Source organism: Photinus pyralis, unplaced genomic scaffold (assembly GCF_008802855.1).
Source record: "Photinus pyralis isolate 1611_PpyrPB1 unplaced genomic scaffold, Ppyr1.3 Ppyr1.4_LG9, whole genome shotgun sequence".
NCBI classification, from domain to species: domain Eukaryota; kingdom Metazoa; phylum Arthropoda; class Insecta; order Coleoptera; family Lampyridae; genus Photinus; species Photinus pyralis.
Window position 1 is genome coordinate 14235126 of NW_022170878.1, and position 19542 is coordinate 14254667.

Consider the following 19542-nt stretch of genomic DNA (forward strand, 5'->3'; position numbering starts at 1 on the left):
CATGGTCTTGTGTGTGCGTAATATATTTATTTGTTCTTGTCATTTCTTACACACAAAAGTTCTGTCTTTTATTTGATTCCCTTCCCGATTATGTCTCACCACATTATAAGAACCGATTACACAACATAGGAGTTCATTCGTGCCATCCATGTCGAGCAGACTGCCATCCAAATTCAAAAATGCTGCGAAATTTCCATCGTTTCGAATTGAAAGGTAGATGGCTCTGCTGGAATACCAGGAGAACATGAACCCAGAAAGAGTAAAATTAATTAATTACCCTTAATTACTTAAGTTCTTCTTTGTAATGCTGGTTTCAAATATGGAAATAAAATCTCAATTAAGTTATTAATTAAAAATTATTAAATTAACAAAATCCCACAAAAAGCATATAAAGAACAATAGGGTTTGGAACATAAAAGTAGGTCTTGATATTGCCATTGACGCTATGGATCCGTTAAATTAATTTTATTAATTGTTGACACTCAACGAATTAGAGAGAGTAATTTAATTCATTCAGAATATGTGCAACGGCCTCGACAAAACTAGGAAAAACAGCGGTCGGATGTGGAGAAATCCTACTCTCATCACCGCTTCGATACTTTCCAGTCTGTACCAAATATATTTGTTTCTCAGTTGTAAACGTTGATTAACAAGACAAAACGCAAACGGGTAAACGTCATGTTTAAACGCTACTGACTTGTAAAACTGACAGCAGACTTGTAAAACTGACAGCAGACCTGTAAAAATGTTACAAGTTAGTAATCTAGCAATTTCATTGGCCAGAATTAATGCGAAGTCTCTGTTACATATGGATCACATGATATTTTAGACATTTCTACAAGATCAATTTAAGAACTAATTATTTACGTTTACTATTGTTTACAAATGAGTAACAAATAAAATATTGTACATCATACGCCAGGTAATAGTTTTTACTGGCTCTAGGAGATGACAGGCTCGCCTAACGGCTCGCCAGTCAACTTCTCCTATCGCCAGTAAAAACTCACTTACCTGGCTAATAATGTAAAATACTATAGAAGGCGTCTAAAAGAAGAGTGCGTATCTATAAAAGCTTTAGAAGGCGTCCAAAGAAAAGGGGCGTGGCTATAAACGCCTTACAAGGCGTCAAAAAAAGAAGGGGGAGTGCCTATAAAATTTTTTAGAAGATAATGAAGGGGGAGTCGCTAGAAAAACTGTAGAAGACGTCCAAAATAAGGGGGCGTGGCTATAACAGCGTTTGAAGGCGTCTAAGAGGGAGCGGCAATAAAAGCTTTACAAGGCGTCTAAAAGGAGAGTGGATATAAAAGCCTTAAAAGGCCTTTAATAAAATAAGGGACGTGGCTATGAAAGTTTTTAAAAAAAGGAGGCGTGGCGATAAAGGCTTTAGAAGGCGTCTAAAAAGGGGGCGTAACTATAAAAGCTACAGAAGACGTCTAAAAGCAGGAGGAGTAGCTATAAAAACTTTAGAAGGCGTCTGAAAGAAGGGGGCGTGAGTGATGAAGCTTTAGAAGGCGTCTAAAAGATGGGGCGAAGCTTAATATCTTTAGAAGGTGTCTAAACGGTGGCGGAATAGCTATAAAAACTTTAGAAGGCGCCTAAAAGAAGGAGCCGTGCCTAGAAAAGCTTTGGAAGGGGTCTAAAACAGGGGGGAATTGCTATAAAAGCTTTAGAATGCGTCTAAAATAAGAGGGCGTGGCTAGAAAATATTTAAAAAGCGTCTAAAAGCGGGGGGCGTGTCTATAAAAGAAGGCGTATAAAAGAAAAGGGAGTGGCTAGAAAAGCGTTAGAAGTACAGAAAATTATTTTAAAAAAGTTCGACGTAGCTGTTAATTGAATAAATGGAAAATAATGTTCTTTTGGTGGAAGTTATTTTATATTTGTGATAATACCACCTTTTGGTTAGGCAACATCACCTGTACATCTAACAAAATATGATATTATTATATAACCCAATCACCGTACCATCTGGCAGAATATACAGATTGGAAGAAAGTAGGATTCGGTGAAAGAAGAAGAGGCGACTGGGGTTTTCCCAGAAACGTAGCTTCGCATAACGCAGATATTCTTTGAAATTACGCGGCAAATGCCGAGCAGTCTTCCCCCTCAGCACCCTAAATCCGTTGTCGCGTTCCCATCCCTAACTTTACCCTCCGTTAATTTTATGGTGAAGAGGGCCAGGAAGCCCTGCAGCAGCCCGCCTTCGGAAGCCCTGAGTCCGGGCTGCCGGATAAGAGCACGTTGGGTTTTTATTTTCGAGGTCCGCGGAAGGCATCACGCTTCCCGTTTTTTGATAAAAATTATTTTGATTATTTTGGTGGTGAGTGTTTTGAAGGTTAGTTTTCACAAAATACAGGTAGTAACATTTTATTCTTTTTTTTAGCTATCAATAATTGATTTCTTGTAAATTTGATATTAAATGATAGCAGTTACATTTTTGCTGATGTTGCATAAATGTGAACAGGGATTATGCCATTGTTACGTAATTAAGTATTTATAGACGAAGTGTTGATTAACAGTGGATGTTGCTATATTCCGGAGGCAATACCTAATACAGTGGGATTGTTTTCTGTTACTTTCTGATTACGTGGCGCGCGCATAGTGTTAATTAAAAAAGGAAGTCATTATTTGATAGACCGGGTTTGGCACTGAGATGGTTCATTGTCCTCAGTGGAGTAGGCCTTTACATTTCTTTCGCTGTATCGTTGTTACTCGTCTCGTGCGATTCAGTTCATTAGCATCTTGAAAGCAGTAGGGGCCCTCTTTTTAACATTGTCCTCTATTTAAAATTTCTATTTTGAGGATAATTGATTTTCACTATAAACTAGCTATTGGCTCATTGGCCTTCTCGCATTACTTTTCGTGTTAAATTAAATTATCTTGCGAAGGCTGGGGAGAACCCTTGTACCTATGTACATGCAATTTATTTAGGTAATTTGGGAGTGTGTTATCGTCAATTGTCGTACAGGTATTTAGATGAGTTTTTTACTGAATTATTTTGTGTCATTTTTTTTTATAAATTGTTTTTCATTTGATTTGTAGTCTGATTTTTAATACAATTTAGATGTTTTACTCAAGTACTTTTCTCTTGCATTTTATTGGCTGTAGTTGATTTATTTATGTATTTGGTTGAGCCAGGGTTTTAGTCCCGTAAAGGTGCCCTGGCACATCTTGTGTGCCGCGTAATATTTTATTTGTTCTTGTCATTTCTTACACACAAAAGTCTTCTTTTATTTGATTCATTCCCGATTATTCTCTCACCACATTATAAGAACCGATTACAAAATAAGATTCATTCGTGCCACGGGTAGGGACTGCAATCCAAATTCAAAAATGCTTCGAAACTTGTCCACTTTCGTTGAAAGTAGATTCTTCTATTTTTTTCCCAGTACCAACGGAAGTAGTTTCTTTCAGCTTTAGCTCCCCTAGGAACATTATAATTTATTTTCGTATCATAGAACCCCTACTTACATAGAATCATTTAAATTTAATGAAATGCAAGTATGTGTATTATACCCTTAAACTTGTGCATATACTTTGAAATTAAAATTGCATTATTGGGGTCAGAATGTTTACCCTGATGCAGGCAACTCTGTCATACCGCATGATCACAGACAGTCAGTTTGGTGACCATTTTATTAATAACCTAAAGCCGGCTAAACAAGGTCCTGAGAAGTTCCCTCTGTATATACAACTTACGACGATGCATACATTTTTGAGAGTTTGCAACCATGCAATTTCAAGGTGAGAAATAAAATCTCAATTAAGTTATAATTAAAAGTTATTAAACTATTGCAGCCCACAAAAACATATGACATAATTTATTTAAAAACGTGAGGTTAATGTTGGGTTAATGCTTGCTTATTATTGTTTGAATTTCGCGCCATGTGAGTGACACATCATGGCGGCCCCCATGTAATTTCATTTGTTAATTCAGCATTAGCAGTCCATTTTAATTTATAAGTTCGTGGTTTGGCATCTTGTCAGGAATGGCGGTCGTGACCGCGTCGCTCCATTGTTATGAATGAAATGTTTAATACCGTTATCCTTTTGTTTATAATTGTTTACGTTTTTGGTGTAATGCTTGTACAGATCTTAACCCAACCCCAGCCTCGAAGTGAAGATGACAGATTTCACGGCAAGGTGGCAACGTTGCAATCCCAGTATCAAAACACGGTTCCCGCTCAAATTTCAAACAAAAGAATGGCACGTTATTGAATCGTCTAAGGTAGGACCCCCTTACGTTACACGAAGCTAATACAATGACTCGGGACCCAGTCGGGCAGGAACCCTCAAATAAATCGCTGTAATGTCTGCGAGTTTATTTATTATAAACTTATTCTGAAAACCCGGGAATTTGGATGTGGTACATTAAAAGCAAAGCAAGCAAAACCTAAAGGTGCCGCACTCTCGCAAAAGCAGACTACCAAGGCGAAAAAGAGCGCGACCTGAGAAAAAACCTTGGCCTTGAATAAAACCCAAACTATGTTAATCAGTAATCACAAGCAAACTAAAACACCAACCACCTAAGCAAAACATGTAACACTGCCTTAATTAATGAATGAATTCAAGTAGCAGGGTACGTTTGAAAAGTATGCGTAGAGTATTCGTCACAACATGTCATGTATATATAATGGGACACCGTTCTACCGTTAGGTGTACGGTGAAATACATTACATTACTATACAATACATTTTATACACTGTCATGTACGAATCTTGTCCACTCCTTTCTGTCTCTTGCCAGGTTTCTCGGTCCAGGATTTTCCTCTTTTCTTTAATGTCTTTCCAACCGTATCTTCCCACGTCTGCCTTGGTCGACCTCTTCCTCTCTTGTGTTGGATTTTCGCTTCCCATATTTGCTTAACTTGTCTCCCATCGCTCATTCTCTGCAGGTGGCCCCACCAACTCAACTGTTTGCTCACTATGAATTCTGTTATCGGCTGTACTTGCAACTCTTTTCTTACATCTTCATTCCGTATGTGGTCTCTTCTTGTGATTCCCTTCACTCTTCGCAGATATTTCATGTCGATTGTCTGTATTTTACCTAGTTCTTTTCTCCCTAACGTCCATGATTCGCTGCCATACGTCAGAATTGGTCTAATATTACCTTGTACACCATCATCTTTGTTTTCCTGGATACTTCTTTCTTGCTAATAAAATTCTTATTTAGTGCATAATACATTCTTGCCGCTTTTTGAATTCTTTCATTAATTTCTCCTTCTTCGTTTCCTCTGTCGTCGATTTGTACGCCAAGGTAGGTGTAGTGTGTCACCTGTTCAAGTTTTTCTTCTTCGATGTAAATATGTAACTCGTGTGGTTCTTGTGCTATTGACATTACTTTTGTCTTGTTTTTATTAATTTTCATTCCATTTTCTGCTAGAATTTTATTCCAAACGTCCAAGTTGTCTTGAAGGTCCTTTTGGTTTTTGGCAGTAATTACAATATCGTCTGCGAATGCACATGCTGCAATCTCTATTCTTGTCATGTTTTTGTATCCGACGTGTAGTTTTTTATTTATCTTTTTTTGACACTGTTTGATAATGTTGTCCATAAATATGGTGAATAATAGGGGACTCATGACTCCTCCCTGCCGCAATCCTGCTTTGGTCGTAAAGCTTTCTGATTTTTGATTTCCTTTTATGACACGATTCTTACTATTCTGGTATAAACTTTGTACTACTCTTATTAGTTTTCCATTTATGCGTTCTCATACAAAATTTTCCCCACTTTCTTGCGAGGCACCTTATCAAACGCTTTTTCTAAGTCTATGAAGGCGAAACATGCATTACTTTTCTTTTGTGCCGTCTTTTGAATAATTTGCTTTATGGTGAATATGTGGTCTTGGACACTTCGGCCTGGTCTGAATCCGTTTTGTGGCTCGCTTAGAGTTGTTTCGATTATCGTTCTTAACCTTCTCTCTAAAATACGCTCGTATAATTTTAGAGTCGTACTTATTATTATTATTATATTATTACCCCGGTAATTGCCGCAGTCGTGTGGGTCTCCTTTCTTAAATATTGGTACTACTAATCCCTCGTCCCAATCTGTTGGTACCGTTTCTTCGTTGAACGCTTTATTAAATATATCCAACAGCATTTGTCTGCCTTTTACTCCTAAGTTTTTTAACATATCTCCCGTTATCTTGTCATGTCCAGGTGCCTTTCCTAGTTTTATTTTGCGTATCGCCTCCATCATTTCGTTTAGTGTGATAAGATTTTCCTCTTCATCCTGTTCTCCTACTGCCCTTGGAAATTCTTCGGAGTCTTCTTGTGCCTCTTCTAACAATTCTTGAAAATATTCTTTCCATCTGTTCATTATGTTTTCGTCTGTTGTTAATATCTCTCCTTCTCTGCTTCTAATTGATACTGTATTTCTGGTTTTTCCTTTTCTTAACGTTTTGATCATCTTAAAAAAGAGTTTCTGATTGCCTTTACTTTCTTCCTCTATTTTCTCACCAAAATCCGTCCAAGCTCTCTGTTTAGCATCTATGACTAATCTTTTGACTCTTTCACGTTGTTGTTTATATTCCATGTAATCCGCGATAGTTCTGGTACTCAAATATTTTTTCCATTTTCTTTTCTTGTTTCTTACTTGTTCCTTTCTTTCTTCATTCCACCAAGCTGTCTGTTTCTTGTTCTTAACTGTTCTACAAGTTCCGCATACCTGCTTTGCTATCCTTAGCACCAAGCATTTGAAGGTTGTCCACATCCCTTCAACCCTGCTATCCACAGACCCGCAACTTTGTCTTTCTATTTCAGCTTCTAGTAGCCTAGTGAATTCTTCTGCAAACCTTTGTTCTTTTAGTTTGTACGATTTAATTGTTTCTGCTACTGGTATTTCTTGTTTCCTCCCTCCTTCTCCCTGTTTTGCTCCGATCTTTCCTTTTATCTTGGATACTACCAAATAGTGGTCACTATTTATTTCTGCTCTTCTCGAAACTCTTGTGTCGTTTATGTTTCTTCTGTTGTCTATTTCTGCTAGTATGTAATCAATGATGGACTCTTCTTGCCTTGTTCTCTGCACTCTAGTGAATTTGTGAATGTCGCGATGTTTGAAAAACGAGTTTGTAATAATTAGCCCATTGTAAGTGCAAAAGTCTAATAGTCTATTGCCGTTATTGTTTCGTATTTCTTCTCCATGTTCCCCTAGTACCGTTTTGTATTTGCTGTCTTTCTTGCCTACCCTACTGTTGAAGTCGCCAGCTATATACAGCTTCCCTCTAGCATTTTCCGTTACTTTGTTTAATTCTTCCCAGAACTCATCTTTCTTTTCAGCTTTCTCGTCTTCATTCGGACCATATACACTGATGATTGTGGTTATTGGCCCTTTCTGGTCTTTCAGCTCGATTTCCAATATTCTTTCAGACCACCCTTCCCATCTGTGTACTAATTTCGTCAAATTTCTGTGTAATATGCATCCCACTCCTCCCTTGGCTCGCGTACTTTCTTCCACTCCGCTATAGATTAGCATGTGCCCATTTTTCATTTCTACGACTCCTTGTCCCTTCTTTTTTGTTTCGGACACTGCCAGTACATCTAACTCCGCCTTCTCAAATTCTTCAATTAGCTCGTGCTCTTTTCCATTAATTGCTCGTATGTTCCAAGTACCAAGTTTCCATATTTCCGATTTTGTATGGTTCTGTGTTGTTTCTTTTGCTGTCCTTTTCCACGCATTTGTCGTCGTCTTTGTTCTGATCTGTTGTATGCCTGTTAGTTTTTTGGTAAGCAACCCATACTAGACGCCTTCTTGGAATACGTGGGTTGGGGTGACCTTTGACTAATGGTTCTCGTTCTTGGTTTTTTCCGTACTTCGTTAACTTCGTCCTCTTGCTCATCTGCGCTTGTGATGTCTTCTACGCCATACTCCTCTCCGTTGACAATGAGCTTGTTGTATTTCAGGTATGCGCGATGACCGGACTCTCTTGCTGTTCTTAAATGGGTTGCTAATACTTTCCTCTCCTCTAATACGTGTTTTGGAAAATCTTCGTGTATGTATATGTTTGTACCTTTTAGGTTTTTCGCCTTTTTCAGTACTTCTATTTTGGTTTCGTACTGGGCCAGTTTGATGAATACTGGCCTAACTTTATTCAGATGTTTTGCCCCTATTCTATAGACTTGTTGTATTTCTGTCTCTCCCGTCGTAGTATTCATATCGATGTCTCTTAAAATTTTCTGCGTTGTTTCTTTTAGTTGCAAACGGTCTCATTTTCCTTTTCGGATATTCCATACACCACCAAATTATTTCTTTTACTTTCTTTCTCAAGGTAGTCCATTCTTGAACTTTGCTGCTTTAGGATTCGTTTGAGCTGCTCATTTTCTTGTTTGAGATTCGCGTTTTCCTTTTTTATTTCTACAAGCTGGCGTTGACACTCATCCATCTTACCCTCGATGCGCCCCGTTCTTTTATTTAACTCATCTAATTGGGTACTGATTTTCTCCAATATACCTTCCATTTTGTTAGTAAAATTGTTTGTATATGTATGTGATAAATGCGGTATTTGTAAACAAAGTGTAATCGATTGTTCGTTATCGTCACCGTTTGTGATTAACTACGTCACTTACGTGTCTATGTACGCGCGCTCTTATCTTTAGTCTATTGAGTTTTGTCCGTATTTGTGTCTATTCACATAACTGCACCCACTATTTAACCTTTAATCCTATTTCGCACTATTTTCTACTACTAAATCACTGGTAATTCACAATTTATTTCATCGTGCGGGATCGTGTGTTCGAACCGCGTAGAGTATAAACATGTCATGTACTTTCCTTTAATCGCGACTAGAAGGCAACTCACTTTTTAGTTAGTCATTGGGTGGTGAACCTGGTTATTCGTTAGGTTTGGGCCAGCGTCTTCGCTTGATTGCCCTCCTGTTTCACGGCTATATTGTTAGGGCTGGCATATTTGCCTATTAACCCGTAGCGCACTTAAGATTGTTAGGGGCAACACATTCATGCATTTATTGATATAAGTCACTTTACTAGTTATTCATATCATTATATTATACCGAATAGAGTGGTATGAAGTTTGTAAAAACATGTCTGATCTATTATTCATGTTGTGACGTAACAATAGGCAGTTATGACAATACACAGTGTGCTCGTAGAACCCCCAATTATGTTCAGTTTCCACATAATGACATTGGTATAAACCCCAGACTTCCGGAACTACTACCTGTGCTTCGTAACACTCCCCTGGCATTTGGCCACGTAACGACACAAAAGTGAAGATGATTAAGGGTTGGGTCGCCGCCCATGGGTAGGACGGCCTTCGGTTAGCAGCACTTCGTCCCTAAAGTTGGAGGTTCGAGGGCTCTCGCATCCTTTCGTGCCTTAGCTCTAGAATACATTTCTATTCTAGCGTCCGAGCTCCCTCTCACGGTAGGGAGACATTAGTTAACACACAACAAGGCACACACATTCGCGAATGTTACGAGTCACTCTAACCTATAAATACACCTAGCATTACATGCCCTACTTCACGGAAGCCGAGGTTCTACATAGGTACACACCCGTGCACAATGTAACTGAGATAAACGTGGTCTAAACCTGAGATATCGTAGACTTCCACAAGTACATGGATATTAGTTTGCGGGGGCGAGATTATGCTAATCAAAACTCTTCAGTTTAGAATCTATGTGCGATAAATGAGTTACCATTCGTAATTTCGACATATCTTGTTTTAATTAAATTTGCCTACAAGGCCATATGTAATTTTCCATCTTGCTTTTAACAAAAGGACTTTATTGCACCAAAGGTGAGGCACATCCTGTATATTTCACCCTTTCTTAGAATCTAGGTATCTGCTTACTTGACCCATAATTCCCAAAACTTGTTTTTAACCTGTATGTTCCCTCTTGAAGTCTGCATGCTACTTTTTGTTATCTTATAATTTTATGTTACGCATTCACATCATTACAAACAATTAATTTTACAACACAATATAAGGTATCAGCCCACTACACCGTTACGTATCATGACCGTACTATATACGTATCAGGCACGGAAAATATACGATACGGATATACTATACCCACTAGACCGAATCAACGTATCATACCCGTGCGTAACGGTTATAGTGACCTTAGCATCCGCGTGTCGTATCCGTACGCTCGGTTGTACTTATAAACAAACGCGGCAGGGTGCGACACGAAAAGTCGAGCGAGAATAATGGGCATTATTTAGACCTAGTCGATGACAAAAAAAAAATGTCAATTGTACTTCCGTATGTTCATGATTTCTGCGCCTGCACGCACCGGTTTGGGACCGTCGCGTGCTATGCACGGAGCGTATCGGCACCGTCAAAATATTCGTTGACGCTCCGTGCATGGCACGTTACGGTGCTGGTCGGTGTAGCGGGCATAGTCTCATACTATTCCATGCAAACAATATTTTTTTGTCTGTCACGTTCCTATTACGGTCATGGTATGATAACGTTGTAGTGCGTAGAGACCTTATTAATTTGACGGTTGGTTTTTTTATTGGTAAGTTCTTTTTTCCCAGCCTATTTCTATTTTTATTGGGGGAATTACCATTTTCAAAGTTTATTTGTGCAATGTAATATATTTCGACTTAAATTTCCTAGCTTTTACAATCATAATAATTACGATCATTATTAAATAAACTTTTCACAATTTCAGTGTTTTATTTTACGTTCCTTCCCTATTGTGCTTCAGGCCAAAGCGTTGTTTACAACTAACGTAAGGGGGCCCTGCCTTAGATGTTTGATCACGTGCCACTTTTCAAATCTAAGCGGGATCTTGTTTAGTTTTGGAGGGAATAGTCATTCGGGTGGCCATTTTTAAACGTTGCCGGGTTGACTTTATTTCCGTGTTCTTGTAGTGCGAAGTTAGCGTAAACCTGGGGGTTAAATACACTACAGTTCTATCCTTTTTTGAGAATAACGGGCTCTAAACCTAGTAGCGAAAGAAAGGGGGTAGGCCTAAGTACTGCCTGAACGGGGCTTTCCTGTGAATAGAATAGGCGCACGTAATTTTTTTCTGACTCACTGCGAATTCGAGTAACAATAAAATATACCCTGCAATGAATTTCCGGTGGCTGATTTACGTTTGCTTGCGACTCAACACAAATAAAACGCACCCTGAGCTAAATAACAGGTTCTTACAGTTCAATACTAATTCTAACACAAAATAAAATCCACCCAACGGTGAATTACAGTAGGTTGACGTGACTTAGTTCACAGGTCAAATCGCATTGTCTCTTCGATTTTCCCACTACTTTATTTTTTTTATTGACAACCATTCCTCTGCACACAACCTGTTTCCGCGAATAATGCTAATTTTAAACAACCAATCAAATTCATTGATGGCGTGGAGCACTTTTCTCACGCAACCTAGGAACCTCGATAAAGACGGCTGCAAAGTAAACAGAATCCTCGTCATGGTCGCCTGAAAGTAGAATACTGGCAATTGTTTTAAGGCGTAAATAATTGTAAAAAAAATTTATTAAATTCCAAAACAAAGATCGATACAGAAAAACAATGAGATTTATAAAATCTAGATAACATCTATAGATTCCCTTCTCTTCTTTCCTTGAATCTACACACTTGATTTCTTTGAAACAAAAGTTTTATCTTCTCTATTCACTTCTACAAAAATCTATGTATATAATTATGTGTAATATAGTAACGTTCACGATTTCAAATGACCAATTGATAATAATAATAATAACAGGAACGTACTAACAATTTTTTGTACACAATACAAAAAAATCGCGACTGCGATTCGTAACACTTTTAATCTCCGGCCGTAGTGCTAGACCACGTTCAATTGCCTTTGTATGAAGATTGCCGCAAGTATAAAGGTACTGATTCGGTTTTGTGTAGTCCGATGACCGTTCCGTTTCTGAGATTCGTGTAATACAGGTTCGGGGAGTGATCGTCGTGTGGCTTGTGCTGTACGCCGTCCGGATCTTTTAAATACACAGGTTTGTTAAAATTGATTTGATTCACCGGCTTGTCGAACCAGTTCAAATCGGGCGTCTGTTGTTCCAAATACGGGACGTTGATGTAGTCGGTGCCGTTGTTGTGCACGTCCATTTTGCTTTTTAACATGTCCGAGCATAACGTCTCCCAGTCGATGCTGGTAGGACAGTTTCTGACGGTTATGTCGGGAACGTGCGCCCGCTCTCGCTTCGTCGCCATCAGCATGAGGTACTCGAACTTTTTCGCCGCCTCGGCGCCTTTCCTGTTGAGTAAGTGTTGGAACCACTGTTTGTGAAATGTCGCCGGTTGCGTTAACATGTTGGCCAGCGACATGTTTTCCGGTAAAAGGTTCATGAGGTCGTGCAAGGAGTCGTTGTCCTTTATCGCGGGTGGAATGTGGACGTTATCGAGGAATTGTATCAGGTCCCGTTCGGGCTGTTGGAATATCAATGGCTCGCGACGATTCGTTACTAAAAGCAGACAATAAGTGGTATATAGTTTCCCAGGCACTTGCGCAAATGGCGTATTTTTACTAACACTATTAGCTCCAGTTGGCGCAACAACATTATTTCATAAAATATGTATATCGGATCAGTTAAGTTGACCCCCCCCCTGCCCTCCCAAATTAATATTCTGCATTACTGTAAACAAAAGCTGTATTTAATTCGCCGTTTGCCATGTAGAACACAAGGACGAATTAATATTTTAGAATTTCTGTTCCGTCACAGATATACGTAAAGAATAGATTGCTAACCATAATGGATAAATTGCTTAACATATTTATCCTCTTAATTTAAATGACCTATCTCCTTAAAAGAGCCCTCTATTTAGGAATGTTATTACCACAAACAGTTTAGTAGGTATTTGGTTCTTGAAGAAGGTTGAAACATTTTCTATGCTTTTATCGTTAGGTGTCACTGTAAAAGTAATGTTTTATCTTTTTCTGGAGAAGGAATGCATGATCGAAGTCGACTCGGTTGCACTTATCTTATCTACGCCAATATTCGTTACGACGGATATATTTAATTATTTATAAATTTTTATTTACTACAACTCACTTTTGCTATTAAACTTACGAAAAAGCGATTAGACTCATAATAGTAGAAATGGGTAATATACGGAGAGCTGGCTACGGAAAAAAGTGACTTATCGCTACATGTAAAGTGTGTAAAGTATCCTGATACATAGTGAAGTAGAAAAAGTCATGTCTGGCAGCGAAATCCCGTGCCTTAAGGTTGGGAGGGGTGGTCAAATAAGTCAAATTTTAATAAAACTGCCGATTTTCCAACTTTATTTACCTCTGGCGCCTTTATTTTGAATCCGACGCAAAAAATCAATGAACCTTTTTTGTACAGCTTTTCAAGGTACATCTTTTTTGTATTTAACATTTTTCGCTATGATGCTTACTTTTCGAGAAAAGTGCAAATTAAAAAAAAATTATAAAATAAATATTTTAACTTTTCAATTTAGAATTTCTCAGAAACTAAAAAACTCACAAGAAAACTGTAATTGACTTTTTTGTTGAGTTTTGTATGCCACATTTGTCAGTGTGTGCAAAAATGATTACAAAAGAATTTTTGTTATGGCCCTTTTAAACTGTATGAATGTGGTTCGTTTCTTGTGAACACGATAACTCAAAAACGCCTGAACCGATTTTTATGAAATTTGGAATGTTTATAAAATTGTATAGGGAATGCCACACGACCTATTTTGGTTTCGGTCCGTTACCATCTTCAGAGTTTTTGAGGGTGTTAAAAGTTTAAGGGCCATAACGGCTTAAAGAAAATGTTTGTAATCTTTTCGCAACACTGGCTAAGGTGGCACAAAAAACTCTACAAGAAAGTTCATAACAATTTATTTGTGAGTTTCTAAGATTTTGAGAAATTTTAAATGTGTGTTAAACTCTTCATTTCATAATTTTTCTAAATTTGCACTTTTCTCAGAAAGTAAGCTTCATAGCGAGAAATGTTACATATAAAAAAAGAAGTGCCTTGATGAGCTGTACAAAAAAGTCTCATCCATTTTTGGCGTCAGATTCAAAATAAATGCGACAGAAGTAAATATAGTCGGAAGATCGGCAGTTTTATTAACATTTGACATATTTGAGCGCCCCTCCCAACATTAAGCCACGGATCTCACTGACAGACATGACTTCTTCTACTTCACTATGTATCAGGATAGTTTACACAAAAAATCAGCCATGTAGCGATAAGTTTGCGTTTTTTAGAGAACGTTTGAACGAAATGATATAGAAATCAAAGATAATAAACGAAAAAATGAGCATTTAACTCGATAAAGTGTACATTCAAGAACCTGTACAATTTTTTTTGATAATTTTGCGTTCATTGGCTAATGGCATCTTATTTTGAAAAACCTTGGATTTGACAACATCGGTACTGCATAGTGGGGCAAGACACGCTGTATAGAAACCGTTCAAGTAATAAAAGTATCATATTACGATGTGAATATATGACAAATTTCAAATAGGTAAAAGAATTTATTGTATTTCAAAACGTTATTCGTTTAGCGCGAGTATAATATCTCGAGCAAGTATAAAAACCATGTTGGTTGAATGTACAAGGGTTTTTACAAAAATTTTAAATTTTAATAAAACACATTAGATATGTGAATGGTTTTTTGATAACAAAGTTTAGCCTAGGAGTCCTACAGGAGCTAAGTTTTGATTATTAAAAAATATACTATATGTACGTTGAAACTGTCAAAATTAGCAATAAGTTATTCAGTCCCACAGAACACCCAGAAAAGTAGTTTTATTTAGGGCCTGATTAATCTCGGATTATCTGAACCGTTTCAATAATAAAACAAACCTAATAACTCCTGTAGGGATTTCTACAGGCTCTGGTGTGTTTCAAGGATCCACAATTTCTGGCAAGAGGCAATTAAAATAAACCCCTAAAGCAGATCTAAAAAAGCGGCAGAGCATCTCGGGTGACCCTGCAGCGTCATTGAATTTGACCCATTTCTTATAGGCTTTTTACAACCTAATTGTTCCGCAAAAGATATTTTAACCACAGGTTCATGGGTAATTCCTTAATCGGTAGATTTTGAAGATGTAAATCAGGCATGTCAAAAACGCGGCCCCCATTTCGCTTGTGGCTCGCCGTTCTACAATCTGCGACCCGTCACGATGTTTGCAGATTATAAAATTGAAATATGTAATTGAATTGTACCGCATGTCCTATTTTGGTTGAGAATCAGCTGTTTTTAAAGATAGTTAAGTTTGCGATTTTTCGCGACCCTGTGCCACTTTTTTGTGAAACCACAAACAAAATCAATCTAGCTACGTTTGTTTCTGAGATACAAAGTGAAAAGTTGAAAACGAAATATTTAATTTTTTGGAATGATATCACTATCCATGTAAGATAGAAAATAGGTAAAAACTGTTTATTTTAGATACTGTTACGTAGACTCCAGCGACGCAGGCAAAAAAACTTTTAGACCACCGTTTCCGAGGGTCTGAGGCCCAAAGTTGGCATTTTTTTATATGTGACACCCTGTATATCTTAACGTCAATTGTTTGCAGTCCTTTTCCTGATTACATTTATGCATCACACAACTGTATATATTTTTTTTAGCAATGAAAATCAATTAAAACCTTATTTTTACTGTAATCAAATAGTATGCCATGAATTCATGGAGATTTTGTTTTGTTTATTGTATCCACGGTAACTAAGGCATTCGATACCAATCAATAAAAATGGCTGAAGGTAGAAATATGCCATTTCAAAATTTTGAGAAATATGATAGAATATATAATTAAATAAAAAATATAGAATGATACATCAATGTAATCACGAAAAAGAATGCAAAAAATGGACGTTAAAATATACAGGGTGTTGCATTAAAAAATTCCAAGTTTGGGTCGAATCACAGAAATTGTTTTTTGCCTACGCCACTGGATTCTACGTAAAAATATTTAAAATACGCAGTTGTTATCTTTTTTCTATCTTACATCGGTAGTAAGATATGATACCTCCCAAAATGTCAAACTTTTCGTTTTCACCCTGTAACTTAGAAACAAACGTAGTTGGATAGATTCTGTAGGACACTGTACGTGTACATTTTCTTGAGCTGGTACTAATGATTTGATGATTATTTCTATTTTTTCGTTTTATTGTATTATTATTTTGTATACACCTTTTGTTAATAATAAAAAATCAAAATTTTCTTAATGTAAACTTTTTTGTGATGTGGCCTGCAGCTATCTGTGGAAACCTTAAAATGGCCCTTGATGATAACATCATGATAAAATTTTTTATTTCCGCATTTATCTTTTCTAACTTTTGGAGGAATAAGGCTTTTTGAGATAGATAGATCTCTGGGTTTGCTATTTCAGCAGCTAATGGACCATATTCTTCAATATCAAATCAAAGTTAAGAATTATACACGACAAATAATCTTCATGTATAAATAAATTAGGCCTTTTCATAGGAAAGTTGAGTTTTTATTAGGGTAATAATATTACCAAGACAAACAGTTATCAGTACTGTAGTTTGAATATCGAAGGTGGAGTTCAAATAAAAAATGCCTTATTATACCTGAAAAAATTTAGGAACCTTATTTTTTACACAATCCTCGTACATACAACTACGTCAACTGCCTATCTACCTATTAAATAGCAAAGGAATAAATCTATAAGTATTTGCACTTGATTCGCGTACTCAACACCAAATAAATAGTTAAAAAGTACTTAGTTCAGAGAAATACTGCGTATCTACACCACTGACCTAAATAAAAATAGGGGTCAGTGATCTGAATACCTGTGGGTATCCAACGTGTTGATGTACTCATAATCCACCAATATAAAGAGGAGAAATCTGTAGATTATTGAATCGTTCGTTGTACCCTGTCCTCTAACAGAGAAAATGAATACTTTGGAGCAAATTTCAAGCAAATTTAATTTCCTTAAATTATTCCTACTTGTAGGCAACCCGTTATACTTATTTGCATTACAGCTGCGTTTACTAAATTTCCATTTTAGTTAGCAATCTGTTCTTAACGTATATCTGTGGTTCCGTTAAATAGTTATTAATGATTTTTGTTTCAATGATTAATTTTAAAATACTAGCCGCAAATTAAGTAAGTGTAATTGGCGGTAGCTTGTTAAATGAGATGCAGTAAATAGCATTCGATTAAGTCGCGAGAGGTCTCAAAAGAAATTAATTTAAATGTTGAGACCAATTACACATTTTAAAGACGCTCGGAGGGCGCACAATTAATTACGAAGTTTTAATTTTTGGATGTAGATAACTGAAAACGCTGCCGGTTGGAAAAGCCGTCGATGCCTCCATGAAATAGCAGAATTTTATAAAAGGTAAAGTGTTGTTTAGAGAGGATCTTTTGCCTTTGGTGTTTTGCTAGTGACATTTAAAGGTACCGTATTAATTTTTGATACTTCCAGTAAATTTATTTTGCATTTTTTTTTTATTTACCGCTTTTGTTTTACCTTGCATAGTAATTTTTACCGCTCCGTTTAATTGCAAAGTAAGTTTTTTGCTGCTTTGAGTTTTATTATGTATAAGGGAGGGACATTGTTTGGTTTTCCTGCATGTGCTTTCCTGTAGATACCGCTACTTTCTGCTTTGTTGCTTGCATTCCGGTTTGGGTAATCGTTACCGTGCTCGTGTGACGTAATTCTGCTTTCAGATCGTTCTTTAGAAGCCGATCGCCGCTGCCCGCAAAATATCTGGAGGAAACAGTTTCTCCGAGGTGGCATTCATTAAGAAACATTGTCCTTCATGGGCATGGACTAGTGTGCATTTTTATCAAAAGTGATTGTTATCCTTTACTTTCTGAACTTCGTCCTTTTACTATTGCTCTCCCAATTTACTCATATGTAATTGTTTTTGTTTACTTAGTTGATAATATGGGTGCAATATGTAACCAAATAAAGGTATTATTATTATTACCTTTTGACATTGCAGCACTTTGAAGCAGCAGGTATGTGTGACAACATACAAATTATAAGGGTGTACAGATTACCTCAAGGTAACCTGCAATTTCAAAACTGCTGCATAAATTAAATCATATGGGTGATTACGGGGACTTTAGTGTTCCCTAAATTCTATGCTAAAACACACAAAGTTTGCAATTTAATCCAAAAATTGGTTTTGGGTTTGTAATCGAAATTTACACATATACCGCTTCATAGCAAACGTGAATGAAGGTATGTCTGGCGATAAAAAGAAACGTATTGGGGAAAGCTAGCGTGGTTGCCACGATCTCTTCAAATCCAAGAGTTTCGTTCCGTTCCGTTTAATGTCGGGCACGTGACAAAAATGCAGGTTTAATATTCCTTTAAAAAGGTCTAGCTCGTTGCGTTTAGAAAATATAAGCCCTGTTTCAGAACTTCTAACCAGCCCAATTCGTAGCAAGGTCTTTTATTTATAAACGATAAAATTTACGCGAAGGAACATTTTCGAGTCGGAGAATCGCTCTTCAAATGAAAAATGGAATTAAATAAACCGAACTTGATCATTGTGATAAACAAAGAACTGTTTTCCGGATTGCTAATAGTAAACGGCTAGTTAACAGGCACATCTGGACATTACATATTTATGCGACGATCGACGTCTTCGAAGGACGCGGCGAATTCTCAAGATAAAAACAAGGAATTTTACAACAATATGCGCCATCTGTAATTTTCCTACCGACTTCAAAACAGTAACAATCTAAACTAAGATCATTAAGTTCCCCCGTGCGCTCTTAACCAAATAAAAACGCGGCTTTTTATCGTAAATACATACCTGGCAATTCCGACACAGTCGAGGATTGCATAACTGAGGTCCCCCATTCGCTCGATTTTTTGAGATCGGGTAGTGCGGCTATATTGACGCCGTGATATTCGTTGTACAAGTGAGGAGGCGCCGGCGATTGGTAAACGAAAAATGGTACGGCAAACTGCGGCCTAGTGATCGAATATCCGACCATTGGCGGTTGGTACGTCGGATTCGACGTCGGAGGAAGTTTTATGTAGGATTCGGATTGGAACTTCCGAGGTACGAATTCGGGCGCGAGAGGATTCAAGCCGTACGTCTTTTTCAGTTCGAGGCCGTCGAGTTGATTCTTAAGAAATGACCACGTTATTCCCAGCAAGCTCTTGTGTTGGTCGCATATTTGAATGAATTGCTCCCATATTTTACTGCAACGCCCGATCGAGCACAAAGCGATCGGATCGCCGACGACCGCGACCAGACTCTGCGCTCGCGTGATGGCAGTGTTTAAAAGTTTCGAGTTGGACAGAAAACCGTAGTCATTTTCGTCTTTCGTGTCGCCCGCGCACGTTCGCCTCGTACGCACTGTCGACAGGAAAATGGCACGAAACTGCTTCCCTTGCACATTCAGTACTCTCTCAACCGATATGCTCCCCAACCTCCTCTTTCTCAATTCGCTTCGTATACGAAACACCTGGTCGGCGTACGGGGTCATTATGCCGATCGAGTGTTCGTCGAAATCGCCCCAGTACTTCGGCCACTGTCGCTTCAGCTCGGAAACCCTTTCGACCACCTCGTACGCCTCGGAATTGTTGTAAAACGCCGTCGAGTTGACATCCTGGACGTCTTCGCCTGCAAATGGAATAAAA

At 37.7% G+C, this 19542-nt stretch overlaps 3 protein-coding genes across 3 annotated transcripts in view; all 3 read right to left on the reverse strand.

Moving 5' to 3' along the window:
- Positions 1-4702: 4702 nt before the first annotated feature.
- LOC116179998 lies at positions 4703-8590 on the reverse strand. Its single transcript, XM_031499820.1, has 3 exons — positions 5975-8590; positions 5727-5917; positions 4703-5149 (listed from the first exon to the last, which is right to left on the reverse strand). The coding sequence occupies exons 1-3, from the start codon at positions 7482-7484 to the stop codon at positions 4703-4705; spliced, it is 2148 nt and encodes a 715-aa protein (XP_031355680.1). The 5' UTR covers positions 7485-8590.
- On the reverse strand, positions 7709-8149 carry LOC116179999. Its single transcript, XM_031499821.1, has one exon. The coding sequence runs from the start codon at positions 8147-8149 to the stop codon at positions 7709-7711; it is 441 nt and encodes a 146-aa protein (XP_031355681.1).
- Positions 8591-11441: 2851 nt separating the features above from the next.
- Positions 11442-19542, reverse strand: part of LOC116180307 (probable helicase with zinc finger domain) — a 41571-nt gene continuing 33470 nt past the window's right edge. Inside the window, exons 6-7 of the mRNA XM_031500222.1 lie at positions 18707-19525; positions 11442-12409 (exon numbers count right to left, since the gene is read on the reverse strand). Of these exons, the coding sequence (XP_031356082.1) occupies positions 11781-12409; positions 18707-19525 (1448 nt within the window). The 3' untranslated portion in view covers positions 11442-11780. The remainder of the gene's footprint in view (positions 12410-18706; positions 19526-19542) is intronic.